This window comes from Condylura cristata, unplaced genomic scaffold (genome assembly GCF_000260355.1).
Source record: "Condylura cristata isolate star-nosed mole 26May11 unplaced genomic scaffold, ConCri1.0 scaffold00003, whole genome shotgun sequence".
Taxonomy (NCBI): Eukaryota; Metazoa; Chordata; class Mammalia; order Eulipotyphla; family Talpidae; genus Condylura; species Condylura cristata.
Genome location: NW_004567104.1, coordinates 42,839,117 through 42,855,492, shown reverse-complemented (window position 1 = coordinate 42,855,492; position 16,376 = coordinate 42,839,117). Strand labels below are relative to the sequence as shown.

At 34.6% G+C, this 16,376-nt stretch overlaps 1 protein-coding gene across 5 annotated transcripts in view; it reads right to left on the bottom strand.

Moving 5' to 3' along the window:
• Nucleotides 1-1,422: 1,422 nt before the first annotated feature.
• The window catches only part of CD47 (CD47 molecule), a 57,929-nt gene continuing 42,975 nt past the window's right edge, over nt 1,423-16,376 (bottom strand). Inside the window, exons 8-11 of one of the 5 annotated variants that reach the window (XM_012733288.1) lie at nt 13,269-13,300; nt 7,854-7,878; nt 7,231-7,263; nt 1,423-5,395 (exon numbers count right to left, since the gene is read on the bottom strand). In XM_012733288.1, the coding sequence (XP_012588742.1) occupies nt 5,391-5,395; nt 7,231-7,263; nt 7,854-7,878; nt 13,269-13,300 (95 nt within the window). In that variant the 3' untranslated portion in view covers nt 1,423-5,390. Of the gene's footprint in view, nt 5,396-7,230; nt 7,264-7,853; nt 7,879-13,268; nt 13,301-16,018; nt 16,059-16,376 lie in introns of those variants that run through there. The other 4 variants (XM_012733289.1, XM_012733291.1, XM_012733302.1 and 1 more) reach the window with 4 other exon arrangements.

Here is a 16,376-nt window from a genome sequence, read left to right as displayed (position 1 = left end):
CATTAAGTCCACTATTACTTCTATGCAGTCTGAGCAGTCTTCAATGGTAAATAGTCCAATTATTCATAGGTTAGGTTTAACTATATCAGTTTCTACTGATTTGATGGATGAGTACTTGATTCTGAAACTTAAGTATGAAAACTAATTGTTGTGTGCAAATACTGGGTATAGAGTTCTGACATACCAAACTCTGCTTAAAACTCTGAGCTACTGGTGAAATCATGTTCTGTCTTATGGTGTTACCATAATTCATTATTTTCTAAAGCTGTCAAACTTGAAGGCTTGCACCAGAGAGGTACTGCAGAAAACTGAAATCCTGTTGCATCCTACCTCCGTGGGAGTTCTAATCAGGTTGCCTACAATTCTGTGCCACATGGAACAGCTTTCAGTGCAGGAGGTAAGCCATTAAATGCTTTCTGATCTCCATTAGTTACTCTGCTGAGAGTGAGAAAGTCCTCATAAATGCATAAAAATTAAATTGCTTAAGAGGTAAGGAGTGAGGTGGTATTTTGCTGCCAAATATTATTTTTTTGCTCAGATGGTCTACAATCACGCATATAATGTGGAATCAGAGTACATACCTGTGAGGAATGCAGCACTAAGGATCCTGGGCCCGAAAATCTAATGACACAATCTTGTCATCTGGTTAACAGTTCCCTGATTTGGCTTCAGGCAAACTTCCCTTCTGTCCCCCACCCACGTCCCAGATGGAGCCTATATTCTCTATTCCAGGTTAGACAGGGAGCTCTGGCGGGCCCAGTTATTTGCCCAGGTGCAATCCGGGGTGGCGAGGACTCTTGGGGAAGAGAGATGTATTCCCTTTTCTGGCTGCTACTTTCTCTGAATTGGGATCAGCCATCTTGTCATCGTGCGTAAGGCGGCAAGGGAAGGCAGCAAGGTGAGCAAGGCTGAACGCTGGCGAGATGTGGAGTCTTTAGGACAATGTTGGGGGGTGCAACATCCGTTGCACATGTGGAGGTACAGTTACATTTGCCAATGAATCCCCTGTTTGCCAGGTTTAAGATTTCAGTCTTGGAAGAAATTGATTTCAATCTATAAATAGGAGGAGCTAAGAGACAGATAAGTGGTTTGTGCAGGTCCTCTGCCGGTGAGTAGCCTAACCAGGATGAACACCTATATTTGCATTTTCATGTGATGTTTTCACTAGATCATGGGAAAAATTAACAGATGAAACTTGTTTTAAACTTTACATTAAATCTTTGCTTTGAGTGAAGGTTTATTTGCTAGGTACTATACTGTAAAAGAGAATGGATAAATCAATTATTCTAAGTCATCCTTTCCATCGTGACATGGAAAACATGGAAATAAACATGGACAACTTGGAAATACATTAATATACTAAATCTCTCAGATATGTGCTTGTGTTCTGCTGTTACCGCAATGGAAATTACCCAACAAAATAGCTTAAAATGTTTTATTAAGTATATATAATATTACAGGGTAATATTTACAAAGTTATGTTTTTAAATAAAAAAGTACCTTGGCAAAGATTGCAGATATTCAAAGCTTCAAACAGTGATAAATTGATTTAATACATATAAAAAAAACCTTTAACGGTAACACAGCTGTAAAACAACTTTGGTCTTTAAATCACTGCAAAAAATGGCTACTGACAAATAGCACACCTTTAATTGCTATGGAAAAAGCCCCCAGGAGAGGATCTTGCACATAGCAACACTGGAGTTTTCTTTATTTAGAATGGTTAATGGATATTTATATGGTGTGGGATCTAATTCTCAACAATGGCTTTTTGTAAATAACGCTCTGGCTAATAAAAACTAAAATGTTTCCCCTCTCACCAACCATGTTAACAACACTTTTAAGATTCCACTGATGTCTTATAGAGAAGCTTATTACAAATGCCCTCTTTTATTTTTCCAAAAGACTAAAGGTAATGGAAACTTGGTCCTAAATGATAAGAGCTGTCAAAAGCCAAATGCAGGAAAACTTCCTGTTCACTGCTCTTTTCTGGAAAGTTAACTGGATTATCCCTATTAGCCACTGAAAATGACATAACAAAGTGGGGTGTGGGTGATGGCAGTTAGTGATTTTGAAAATATGATAAAGGTAAAACTAATGTTTCTAAACAAATTCTCCGTCAAACACAATAAAAAGATAAAGGTTGCCCAAAATCATTTCTCCAGTTTCCAATGACAAGTAAACAAACAGGTACGTATTCCATACATACACAAGATCTCTGGTTCTGAATACCTATTTTAGGACAAGAAAAATCTATAAGGTGATATAGAGCTTACCTTTTATAAATGAAATGAAGTAGTGAACTTATTATCACTTTTTGAGCTTTACTAACTCAAACCACAATTTGGTTGGTCACTTACAAAATTGACAACAGCATCCTAAAAAAGAACAATACTCTCAACTAGGGGGGTATCCCCATTATTTTGATCCTCACATTCTCAGAAATTTAAACAGATGGATCTGAATTTTCCTAGTGAAAAACTGTCACCTTTTAAGGTTTTCAGAACATATGAAAGTTATTAAAAGAAGAAAACTCTCTAGCTCACCCTGTTAAAAATAGTGGGAAATCTACTATTTCATATAGTCAACTCTCAAATATCAAACTTATATACTGAGCAGCTAATATATGCAAAACACTGCAGGAAGAGAAAGGAAGACGTAAAAAAGAAAGCTCTCGCTAGGGAGGAATTTTTAAATTGAGTGAGAGAAGCAAGGTGAAAACAAAACAAAACAAACAAAACCCACAAGAGCTATGCAGGATCACATGACATACTAGGAAAGGTGAGAGATGCAAAAGGCAGCTAGACAGATGGGGTTGACTGCAAAAGAGAGCCAGTGGGGAGGGAGGGCAGGAGGATAATGTTTTGAAGGCAGGAACAAAGTCTGATTTGGCTGAAAGGTCAGAAAGGTTGTTGTAAATATGACAAGTGGTGTCACTCTGAGAACGTACAATAAAGAAAGTTGAATGGGCGGATAGGCCACAAAATTGGGATCAGTGAGGAAAAGCAGATGGGGGGAAGAGGGGCAGATATCTGATGCTCACACATCATTAGCAATTTAAATTTGCTATGGCAGAGAACTGGGAGCCATGACAAGACTAATTTAAAAAGAATGAACTGGCCCAAGGATGCCCAAGCAAGGGGGCTCCTGCTGCTCTGGTCCCTTTTCTAGAGAATCTGACAACTAGGAAGAGCAAGAGTTGATTTTATCTGGCATTTCTCCTGCTACCTCTGGAAGGTGTCTAGGGCAGTGAATGCCTCAAAAGTAGGCAGCATTAAGAGAACATAAACATTGGAGACATCCCAAGACTGAACTCCAAATAAATGAGAATTTATGACATATTAAAAGGTAAACTTTAGTTTATAAAAGAGTTTGCTATAAAGATTTTCATACCTTTTCCTTAATAGAGAACAAGAATTTAGAGTTTTTTCAAGTTCATCTGTTTTTCCCCCTCCATCAAAGTTGATCACTCAAGTAACAAATAACATCAGTAAAGTATAAATATTTTCGGAAGGAAAAAGAGCAACAGGAGTCATCTAATTTTTATAAAGGAATGCAGTCCCCTCTACACAGGCTATTATTTTGGCCAGCAACAGAATTAGGGAAGAATTTTTTTTGTTTGTTTTTCAAGAAGAGCTGTCTTTTGTGTATTCATTTTCCAGTGTGTTTACAGTGTTACTCAGTTTTCTGAGTAACATCAGCAGGTCATAAATTTAGGTTTGCCCTGAGCAAACCACTTGGACCCAATATGATATATGACAGTTAATTTGGAATAAAAGAGGCACATGAGAACACTCAATGGACTAAGAATTAACTATTAATAATGCAACTACAAATATGAATGTCTTATTATTACACAAATAGGAAGAATAATTAGTATTTTTAGAGGTTATTGGTGAGCAGTCAAAAAACTGGGCAAATTACCTACAAGATTTTAATGATCAAATATTTGCATCAAATATAATTCCACCGAATAAAGATCTTTGTTTTTAAATGTTTTTACTAAAAGCATGAAATTAACATTTGCTCTCCTGTAGGTACCCCACTTTTGTCCATACAGAAGATGCCTGTGCCTATCTTGTACATGAGCACATACGAACACACACCCACAAAGGAGGAAGACGAGTGCTAATAATCTATAAGTACTCCAGGCGACCACAACTGTCAGAATGTTAATTTTCTTCTAAAGGGGTGGGAAAAGTGGGGGTTTTGTTTTACCTTTCAATCTTAGAGTAAGGGGAGTACGAGGCAGGACTACAGGAGGAAAGTGATGAGTGTTTATCATGCAACAGAGATACAACAGTAAGAAAACCACCCTCGCAAGGGCTGGCCCATTGGCCTGACGGTGACACACATTATGTTGCCATGCAGAAGACTCATAGTTCAAATCTCAATCTTCGTTTTTCATGCCCCAGATCAGAAAAGAAGTGAAGAAACATTATTGATTGTGCCTTCAAATCAGAGGAAGGGAATACATATGTTACAACCATTGCTACTTTTGCTGAAAAGTGAACATAGTTCTTTGAGAACAAGTCTGGCTCCTTTCTGCAATGATGCTACTGTGTCACTGGACCATGTTCAAAGAGGAGAAAAGGTTCTATGTCTTGTACAGCAGAAGCAAATAACAAGGGGACAAGACAGGCTATACAGGTTGTGCGAATAAAGGAAAAACACATTCATTGATAAAATTATCCTAAAAATCTGCAAAAGATCTGTTACATTGCAAGTTGAAGGAAGAATGGGAAAGGCAACCCCCAGGAAGGAAGACCATGACCTCCACATCGGTACCATGTCACACAAAGGTGACATACAAGATGCTCCCAACCAAATTTCTGTCCATACTAACAGGTTATTTCTTTGACCTAGAAGTGGCAGACATATTACTTAGTCACCACCACAGATGTCAAAGCTGCTAGAAATCTGAGTTTGCTAAGGTTAACTGGAAGCCACTGTTGTTCATAGATACCTCTGTTACTAATTGATCAGGTAATTCTCACCTTGAGCCAATTTACACTTGTGGCCTAGAGTCAAGGACGCTAATATCTGAGAGACGTCATTCTTGGGAGTTGCCCACTCTAATTTTTGCCCCTAATTGAGTAAAAATAACAACCAGAAACAAAAACAAAAACAAAAAAAACAACCTAAACTGGATCTCAATTGGGCACATACCACATCGTGATTCTTTTATTAACTAAATTACATATGCTTTGAATAAAAACTGTAACAATCATTTTAAGGGTCAATGAATTATATTCTCTCACAGATGAATACCATTTATGTTTCTTGTTTTCTTCTCTTGAACAGTGAATCAAGGCCATGGTGCTTAAACACAAGTGTACTCCTTTCACATCTTACTCATCTCCAAATCGGAGTCCATCACTTCACTTCAGTTATTCTGCAAAGTTGAAAAAGGAACACATTATCATAATCTATCTCTATTTTCTATGCATTAACATGCTGATGTATTTTTGAGATTTGGAATTGCCTCATGTACACAGTATCCTAAAATTATATTTACAAATCATTAGCCTTTTTAGTTACAGTAAGTAAAAGGTCAATCCCAAATGAAAATGCAAATCAACTGAGTTTGATGCTTTCCATTTCCTGAGTTAGCTGAGGAAAACCTAAGAGTGGCTGATTTTTCAAAGCAAAAGATATCAACCTTAGAATAACATTCTATCACATTTACTTTAGATACATCATTCATTTAATGTCAGTGAAATAAACATGTGATTAGGTGTGGCCCTTGGGTATAGAGGTGCACCAAACCTTACTGACTGACAAAGTGGGTACATTATTGACATTGTTGTCAATAGGAAGACTTTTTTTAAAATAAATTCTGAACAGATAAATAATAGTAAAATTAAGATCATCTGAAAGTTCCACATTGATTTCACATGCTATGAAGTCTGCTTTATAAAGTGTCTCCTTATACGGTTCGAAAAAAGTTACATCTCCAGGAAAATGAACAAAGGAAATTGTTATCAAGGTTTTCCACTGGCTTTCTGACAATGGAGAAAAGGAATTTAGTTTTTTCATAGAAGTACAGAAGAATGACACCATGGTAGGAAAAGAAAAGAACAAAGAAATAAAAAAAGTAGAAAACCAGAATGCAAACATGGACAAATCACACAATTTCAGGTGCCAATTACTTTTTTAATGTCATGTAATTTGTAACTACAAACTATAATTTTTTCCAGAGGGCAGTGGCAAGTTTAATAAATGCATTTTTACAATAAAGGCTATGATAAAAGTCTACAAAAGATTGTTTTGTGACTCCTGTTGAACACAAGCCTAAACATATTTTAAACATAATTCACCAACTTAAACGTTTTACACTTAGTTTACCAACACAAAGTTGGCATATTTTTAATCTTATGAAAAAACTAATTGTACTCAGGGGGTGTGGTATCTTGGGTTAAAAGCTGCTCTTTACTATAAAGGAGAGCAAGTTGGTCACAAACTTTAAAACAGCAAAATAGAAAGCAAACTATTTATAGAATCAAGGAGTGACAGTACATATCAAAAGTATGAAGACAAGGAAAAACTCATAAGGCTGACAGAACTAAAGAATCACAAAGTTAAAATCAAAGTGAGCACTCATGGCACTCACTATCTCTGCCTTAACTTTTAGAAATAACAAGTATATGTGTTTGGCACATTCCATAAAAATTAAGAGTTAAAACCTTAGTGTTCCAAGCAATACAGTGAAAACTCAAATTGATGAACATTTTTATTTCTTTTTTAAAAAATCTCCCAAAATGTTATAACCAATTCTTGCTTGGGAAAGCAGAGATATTAAGTCCATGGGTTTTGAAAGCAAATAAATCAACAACACAAGCACAAAAGAAATTGTGAACATTACAAAGATTTAGACCAGCAAACCTATGTGTCTTATAAAAAGCATTTGAAAATTACAGGCATCTGGTACTGTGTCTGGAAAACTTTTTTTTTTTTTTTACAAAGTGTGCTTGCTTTCTGCTATGAGCAGTATAACTAGATTCTATTAGTGATACTCTACAGTTTTTATATGACTAGTTTTTCAATTTTTAACAGAAAATTTCAGTTTTATAACTTAGGAAATGTGGACTTTTATAATTTGACAGGCTCCTTTTTATTTAAAAGGAATTTTTATTGAAAATCACTTGTATTCCAGAAGTTATCTGATTTCACTATTTTTCATTGCCTATATTTAACCAATTTATAACTGTAGATACATTTTGTACTTACCATCATTCATCATTCCTTTTGGTTCTTTAAATGCTAAGAATTAGTAACAAGCCAAGCAGACAGTTAGTAGGATTACACAATTAGAAATCTTTCTAAACAAATAAATATGCACTAAGATCATGCCAACTATTTCATAGCTACAGAGCCAGATTAAGTTTAAAGCTTCTTTTGGTTACAAAAGCATTTCTGTGAATCATATCCACAGCCTCCACAAAAGAAACAAATTCAGGTGGAAATAGAAGTCCAAATTTAGGGAAAAAGAAAGTAAGATATTTTGGTCCCGCTCCATGCTAAGACCCTGTTTCTTTCTGAAATTTGTAAATCAGAAACTTAAATTAATTGAGATGCTTCCCTGCAGGGACATTACTGTTCATTTTAGCCAATATAAAAAAGGCAATGGTCCTTTCGCCCAAGTATCATTTGACTAGTGCAAATTATGTGGTGACACAGAACAATGAGTGAATTTTTTCCCCAAAGGTGAGAACATTACAAAAGGTTGATCAAGATTAAAAAGCATTAGTTTTCCCAAAGCATAGATGGAATCTTTTCACTTCTTGGGCCAGCTCAAGTTATGATCTGGTAATGGATCAAGAAGAATATACAAGTTTATAATAACCACATACCATTAAGGGGTTCCTCTACAGCTTTCTGGAAAATATTTAAAATATATTTACATAATAGAATCTTATTTCATGTCCTTTTATACTAAAATTTATTTATGCTAACATTTAAACTATATAGCAAGCATGAATCCTATAGTCTAAAATAAAATAAGACAGCAAAGGTCAAGAAAGCAAGCTTGCCAACTCTACCTAATAGCTTAATAATAATTGTATTAATCTCCTAGTATTCTTTCTTTATGCAGAATTCCCCATCCCACTTTACCTATGTTCAAGAAATTCTAATTTATCAAATTATTAAAGTGCAAGCATAAATAGCGATATAATACATAAAAATATAGTTAAACAAGAGACGAGAGCAAAATAGAATCATTTGCAAATTGCAATTAGTTACAGGGAAAGAAAATGTGTTAGGATTTAAAGGCTTAATGGTTAAATTATCATTAACAGACACATATCAAAATCTGCTGGCTTTGGCACCAGTCTTTTCTGAATAAATATCTGTGACAAGGCACACATCCTTTGACTTTTAGTTGTGTCTACTGAGGCTTGTTGGATTTAGGAGCATGTGCAATCTTCACTTCCTACTACAAACAGTCTTGCTTTGGCATTCCATATAGACCCATTATTAATCCTTTAGACCCATCATTAATCCTTTAGAGGGAGATGAGTTCAATATAGTCCTTTGTTGATCTTTTTGTTAAATAACTCTTTAATCTGTCACCATGAGTCTCTACTTAAAACATTTTTTTCCCACCTACCTACCATCTATTCTTTAGTTTACCACCTAGTTTTTCTTCTTTCTTTGGGACTTTCTCAGATAGTTATTAAAGTTTCCAAGATACACTAGCCCCCCCACCTTTATAATGAAGTTATGCTTTCTATGGTTTCAGTCTATGATCTGTGATCACCATGATATAAAGATTACATATAATAAGATATTTTGAGAGAGACTACATTCATGTAAAATTACTTTTATTATAAATACAAATTTTTATTATAGTATATTATATAATTATTCTATTTTATTAATCTTCACTGTGCCTAATTTAGAAATTAAACTGAACTATAGATATGTATGTATAGGAAAAAACATAGTGTATATAGGATTCAGTACTATTTGTACTTTCTTGTCTCCACTGAGGGTCTGCAACCTATCTCCATGTATTAAGGAAAGCAATCAAGATGTGCTTGAGGCAGGCAACTGGAGGCTCCTCACTACCTTTCCCTTCCAGGAATGTATATTTTACATGCTTTCCCTGCTCTCAGAATCTGGTCAAGTACAGATCCCTGAGACAAATGTGTTGCAAAGACCATACAGATGGTGGATGTGATTAATATCAATTAAATTTTCTGTATATACTTTTAAAGATTTGGGAGAGGGACATGGAAACAATCATATCTACTATGTATCTATCTATGTATCTATATATCTATGTATCTATGTATGTTTGTATCTATCTATGTGTCCAACATAGGAGTATATATATATGTACACACAAATATTAACAGATATAAAGGGAGAAGTTGATAGTTACACAAAAATAGTAGGGACTTTAACACCTTACTCACATCATCTGTCTTCTAGACAGAATATTATTAGTGAAACGTTGGTTTTTAAATGTTACATTACCCAAGCCATACATAAAAGACATGTAACAGGATATTCTACATAAAGGCAGCAGAATGTGTATGCATCTCATTTGTACATGGTTTATTCTCACAGAGAGATGACATGAACAAGTCTCAATAAATTTAAGAAGAAAAAATTCAAATATCTTTTCTGAACATAATAGTATCACGTTAAAATCAAGTACTAAAAGAAAACCAAAAAATATGTAGAACTTAAGCAATGTGCTACTCATGAAAAACTGCTGGGTCACAAAGAAATCAAGAAGGAAAATATCATAGACAAATATAAATACTATATACCAAAATCTTTGGTGTGCAGCAATAACAGTATTGAGAGGTGTCATATGGCAATATAGACTTATCTCAAGAAAAATCTCAATTAAATGATCTAACTTTATAGCTAAAGGAAGTGGAAAAATAAAACCAAATGAAGGCCAAAGTCAGTAGAAAGAAGGGAAAAAATTCAGAGCAGAAATTAAAAAAAAAAAAGCCAAAATCAATAAGATGAAGAAATGTCTTTTTGAAAAAAATCAAACTCATTATGAAAAAGAGAAAGAACTCAAATCAATAATGTCATAAATGAAAGAGAAGTTAAAATAGATACCAGAGAAGTACAAAGTATTGTAAAGATTATTATCACCCGCAGTATGCCGACAAATTGGATAATCTAGAAGAAATAAATAAGGGTTTTGAATTGTACAACCTTCTAAAACTAAAACATAAAGACACATAAGGTCTGAAAAGAGTATTCACAGGTAAAGAAACAAAAACCTTCCTCAAACAAAAGTCCAGGGCCAGAGGCTTCACTGATGAATCCTACGAAATACTCAAAGAAGATCAAAAACCCAATATTCTCAAATTCTTCCAATAATCCAATAGGGAAGATAATGCTTCCCAACTCTTTTTACAAGCTAGCATCACTCTGATACCAAAGCCTAACAAGTATATCATAAAACACAAAAAAACAAACAAACAAAAACCAGGTCAACATTTCTGATGAATATATAAGCCAAAATCCTCAAGAAAATATTGGCAAAGTGAATTCAACAATACATTAAAAAGATCATATACCAGCAATGTTGTAGAATTACTTCCAGGGATGAAAGAACATTTCAACATATGCAATTCCATCAACATGACACATCAACAAAGTGAAAGATTAAAAATCATATGATCATCTTACTGCAGAAAAAGTACCTGGTAAAACCAACATAGATTTATGATTTAGACTGTTAATAAAACAGGAATAGAAGCAACACGCTTAAGTGTAATAAAGTCCACAAAAGACATCATACTCAGTGGTGAAAAACTAAAGACATACATTTCTCTAATATCAGACACAAGACAAGGATGAGCACTATTACCATTATTATTTATTTAACATAGTATTGGAAGTCCTTGCCAGAGAAATTAGGCAAAAATATAAAAGAATGAAAGGTAACTATATTGGAAAGAAGTAAAACTGTTACTAAATTCAGATAACATTTATACACAAAAAGCCCTAAAGATTCCTCTAAAAACTATTAGAAATAATAAACAAATATAGCTATAGATCACAAAATCAAAATACAAAAGAGTGTGTTGCATTTCTATATACAATGTACTAGCAGAAAGAGAAATGAAAAACATACTATTTAAAGTCACATCAAAAAGAATAAAATATTTAAGCATGTTTTTAATCAACGAAGTGAATGGGTTATACCCTGAAGGCTATGAAACTGTTGGAATATATTAAAGAAATCACAAAAAAAATGCAGTCATTCCACACTATGGATCAAAAGAATTAATCTTGTTGAGATAGCCTCTTTACTTAAAGCAATATACAAATTCAATGTAATACCTATTACATTGCTATTCTTCACAGAACTATGACAACAAAATCCTAAAATTTGTAATGAACCATAAAAAACTTTAAATAACAGAACAATTTTGAGAAAAAAAGAGCAAAAATGGAGATAACCATATTCTTTGATTTCAGACTGCACTAATAATGAACTAAAAGTGGACACATGGGTCAATGGAATAGAATCAAGAGCCCAGAAATAATGCCACACTACATAGACAACCAATTCATAACAAAAGAGCTAGAAGCTTGAAATAGAGAAAAAGAAATAACTTCAATAAATGATGCTGGGAAAACTAGATAGCCACATACAAAAGGGCGAAACCATGCTACTACTTTATATCATATAAAAAGTTAATTTCTATTGGTTAAGTTCTTGAATATAAGATCTGAAAGCAAAATACACTGAAGGAAACAGGAATGATAACTTCTTGGCTATTGACCTTAATGACGTCTTTTGGATTTGTCTCCAACATCAGGCAAACAGAAGAAAACATGAATAAGTGAGACTACCAGAAGTCAAAGGCTCCTGCACAGCAAAAGAAACCATCATTAAAACAAAAAGCTAATCTATTAAATGGGAGAAAAAGATCAACAAAACATACCTCAGGCAAGGGATTAATATCTACAAACAGACAAGTAACTCAATGTAATCAGCAGAAAATCCAAATGATATTTCACCAAAGAAGACATACAGATGGTCACCAGATACATAAAAGGTGTTCATCTTTTATTATTAGGGAAATGCAAACTGAAATCACAGTGAGATTTTACATTATACCTATTAGAATGGATAAAGAAGATGCAGTACGTGGAATACTATGCAGTTATTTAAAAAAAGATGAACTCTCATCATTTGAGAACATGGATGGAGCCTACGGAGATTATCTTAAGTGAAATAAGTTAGAAGGAGAAAGGCAAAAACCAGACAACTTCACTGATAAGTTGAATAAAAAGGAGCAAAGCACACTTGCAAATACAATGAACCCTTAGACACTGACAACTGAATGGTGGTTTCCAGAGGGTTAGAGGGTGGAGGGGGAAGGTGGAACAAATAGAGGGGCTTGATTAATTGGTAGCAAGTGGTAAGTGAACATGTGGTGGGGCATATTTAGTTGATGAGGTGTTAAGTAAGGCTGAAACATATAGTGTTGTAATCCAAAATCACTACTAAAATAACAAACAAAAAAAGAAAGTTAAAACTTTTATGTAATTTTTAGATTTGTGAGGTGGGGATGGAAAACATTTTTCTTGTGGCTACTGCAAAATCTCTATGGAAGTTCCCTCGGCTCTTTAAAATCGTCACCTAGAAACATGAAGTGGTGTGCTTTTTTCATAGGTGTCTTCTTGCCCTACACATATAAGAGCCAAAATCAGACTACTCCTTAGCTGCAGCCCAATCCCCTGGGTAAGGAGGGACTACTGCATAGTGAAACACCCAATTTAATTTGGAGGAAGAAATAAGCTTATAAAATGGGTGAATGAGTTATAATTCATTACAGTGAATTTCAGCAATAGTTACATTTACTTTGTATATTATTGTTTTGACTCCATTAATATAAATCAATTTAATATCAATCTCTCTTCATTATTTTTAAGTGTGACATATTTTGTCCATGCACATCAAATGAGACAACAGGTGCAGCAGCATCAGAATCAGCTTCCTTCAGCAGAGATAATGACCATCGCTCTTACGCACAGGCTTCCCAGCTCTGGGCATTATAAGTTAGCACAATCTTAAGGAATCATTCATTCTGTCTCAGTGCCATGAAATGAGCAAATAGAATTGTATCTACTCATGCAAAGGCCATGAAATGAATTCAAGGTGCTCTTAATTTGACATTACACTAAATGGATAGCAAAAGGGTTCAATATCTCAATTACCATTTCTCAGTCTATACATCAAATGATCATTTCCACTTCATTAAGAAATTTGAACTTACCCTAGGAGGTTGTATAGATTTCTGATTGGAAGCTGATGTAATTAAAAAATAAGAAAGGAAATTAATAAATAAGAAACAATAAGGCAATATAATGTATAAGATAAAATGATCAGGGTTAAAACTCTATTGCATGAGTTCCAACTTAGATGGTTTTAAAATATAGAACATTCTTGAATATATGCATTTAGAGTATAAGATGCAAATAATCCACCTCGATCAAATAATAACATATCCACCCCTCGCCACCTCCATAACCCCATCAGTCAAGACTTATAATAGTTTTTGGGGAAGAAGGTCATTATTTACTGAGCCCCATGGTAAACTCTACATCCATCCTTATTCTACCCAGTGAGAATGTGTAGAGTGTGCCAAAAACCAATATCCACCTGTACTTTGTTGTCCACCCTTAGCTCATTGCTCTTGTTTTTTGTGTTCCATTCTGTTTTTCCCTTCTTCCATCCTTCCACAGTTTTTAAAAGTCTCAAACTGCTAACAACCTAAAGAACATATTCAAATCCCTTTGAGTTTGTAAAATTATTCTAGGAGGCTAGTTTTAGTTTCAGTCAAGTCCTTTACTGTTATTCATTCTTAGTTTTCCAATTTACCCTTTTTATTGCTTCGGGATTAGTTAATGAAAATAAAGGAATTAAGGGTCAAAAGAAAATGACGACAGGGAAAAGAAGTGCTCTACTTGTACAGGGAAGGAGGAAGAAATTCCTTACAAAAATCAGTTGAGAAGGGCCCAGGGCAGCTAAAACTAGTTCTCAACACAGAATCAGAGCTCTATAGCTACAAAAGCAGCAATGAGCGACATCTCCAAACACTCTATAGGAGGGTCATGCTCCTGGACAGCACAGTCAAGCCCACTACCTGTGGGCTGGCTACTAGCACTGGATTTGCGTGTTAGTCCTCTAAGGCATGCACCAGAGCTGCCCTCGTGCCTTGTATTATTTACTTACTACCTACATCCATATTCACCTTATTAAGCTTCCAAAGTTAATGGGGTTAAATCTGAACCAAGGACTCCATTAGAAAATGACAACTTACTGGCCTGGAAATCATTTCCCTTCCACTGGAATATGAAGGAGTAAAATAGAAAAAAGACTAGAAAGTTTTCTTCAGTGAGGACATAAAAGAGAGGGCAAACTAACTAGTAAAGCACCAAGGAGAGAATAGTTATAGTTATTTAGTTCAATAACTAAACGGCATCATTCTTGTTATCAAGAGGGCAATGTAATGACTTGGGCTTTAAGAGATGCACTCCAATTCCTAAACCGCTTTCTGGGGGTTCACTTCTGTATCTGCTTTCATAAGCTTCCTATCTCCCTTGTGCATCATGCATTGCTTTAAAGTAAATCTCCCTTAGCTGAGGCACTTGGGCCATCATTTGGTGCTTGGGCCAAGCAAGAAGGAAACCTCTTTTTAAGGTACTATGGAAATTGTTTTGGAATATGGGTGAGTCACATTCAGCAGACTCCAAACTAAACCAAGCTAAATTCCAGCACTTTATTAGCTCTATCACCAACGTCACTTGGCATACACTTCAACTGCACTGTGTTCTATAGGAATATTCTATCAAGAAAAAGAGACCTGACTTACTACTACATTCCTGTTTGGTTATGTGAAAAGTCAGAGGTGAGACTTTATAGCTGAATTTTCCAGCTCACATCAATTTATCAGAATTGGTATGAAGAATTGTCAATTGACTTCTTTTCTCCCCTAATGATGTATAAAGAACAACTTCTGAGTTCCAAATATCAGGCTCAAGGAATGTCACATTTGGCTAGTCCATTAAAAAATAGCTACAAAGAACAGTGATTCAAAGGGCCTAAAGCACTGTGGCCATATGTGAGCTTACTTGCAATGCTTCTTCTTGATTTGCTCTTTTCTCCCTGAACTACTTAAGCATGTGCCAAAAATATACTTGTGGGTTTTGGATTTTTAGAAATACTTCTATCTACTGCTGCCAAATTAATCTCTACCCAATAATAGGCACGAAAGCATTGCTGAATTACATGCATACACACACACACATTCCATGTCACCATGAGGTGATGTGGCAAATACGGCTTCTGACTGCTTCTAGGTTGAGTTGTATTAAAATATGATTCAATACCCTTATACTGAACTAACCGGCAATAGCTTTAAAAATATGAAAAAGTACTAGCCCTTCCTTATAAACACCCTATGTAAATAGCAAGCCCAAATATTGTGAGTTTTAGTAAGTTCCCATTAATCATCTGTATTCTTCCATTGTTATATTCCTAGCCCCGATTTCATTTTGTAAAATTTAAATGTGCCCAGTAAGAAACACGTAAAGAAAACCCAACACAGTTATAAAAGAAAACCATAGGAAATGAAAGTTAAAATCCTACTTTTTAAAGTAACAATTAAGGCTACAAATTTAAACTTAGAAATAATGGAATATATAAAAGTTAAAATCCTTTTGGGATGTTAACTATTCTTAGTTTTTTTTTTTGAGACAGATTAGTTTTAAAATAAAAAAGTGTCTGAGGATTTTTATAAGCATTTAAGTCAAGTCATATTAGACTTTTCTAAAACAGAGCCTCTTCAATGGGTAACAATTATTTTGGAAATATTTTCAATTTTTGCATCCCATATAAACAGTCAAACTTGTAACCTTAATGTTACATATACACAGATTTACACATTCAGGTTATATAAGAAAAACACATCAATTTTCCTAGTCTACCACATTATCTAAAGAGCAACTTTCCTGTACCTTTTCTCTTCTTGCCCTTCAACTGACCGAAGGTGTGCCTCTGAATTCTGACAAGTTGATTTGAAAAGTTAATTTAGAATATTCTTAAAATGTCAATAAAATTGGACTAAATTCTTATCTTACATATTCTATACTTACATATTAAATTATAATAAAGACAAATAATTTGGGGAACTTTTTACAATTTCATTTTCACTCTGTTTTAATGTGAGAATAGCAGTGTGCAATTACACTTGTTTCATGGGTTTGGAAGACAGGTAAGTAGTGGGGAAGATAAGAGAACATGGTCAAAGGGGCGGCAGCTAGACTATACCTGCTTCCCTTTAGTCAGCATCTCCAGACCTATTGGCGACTATGCTGATATT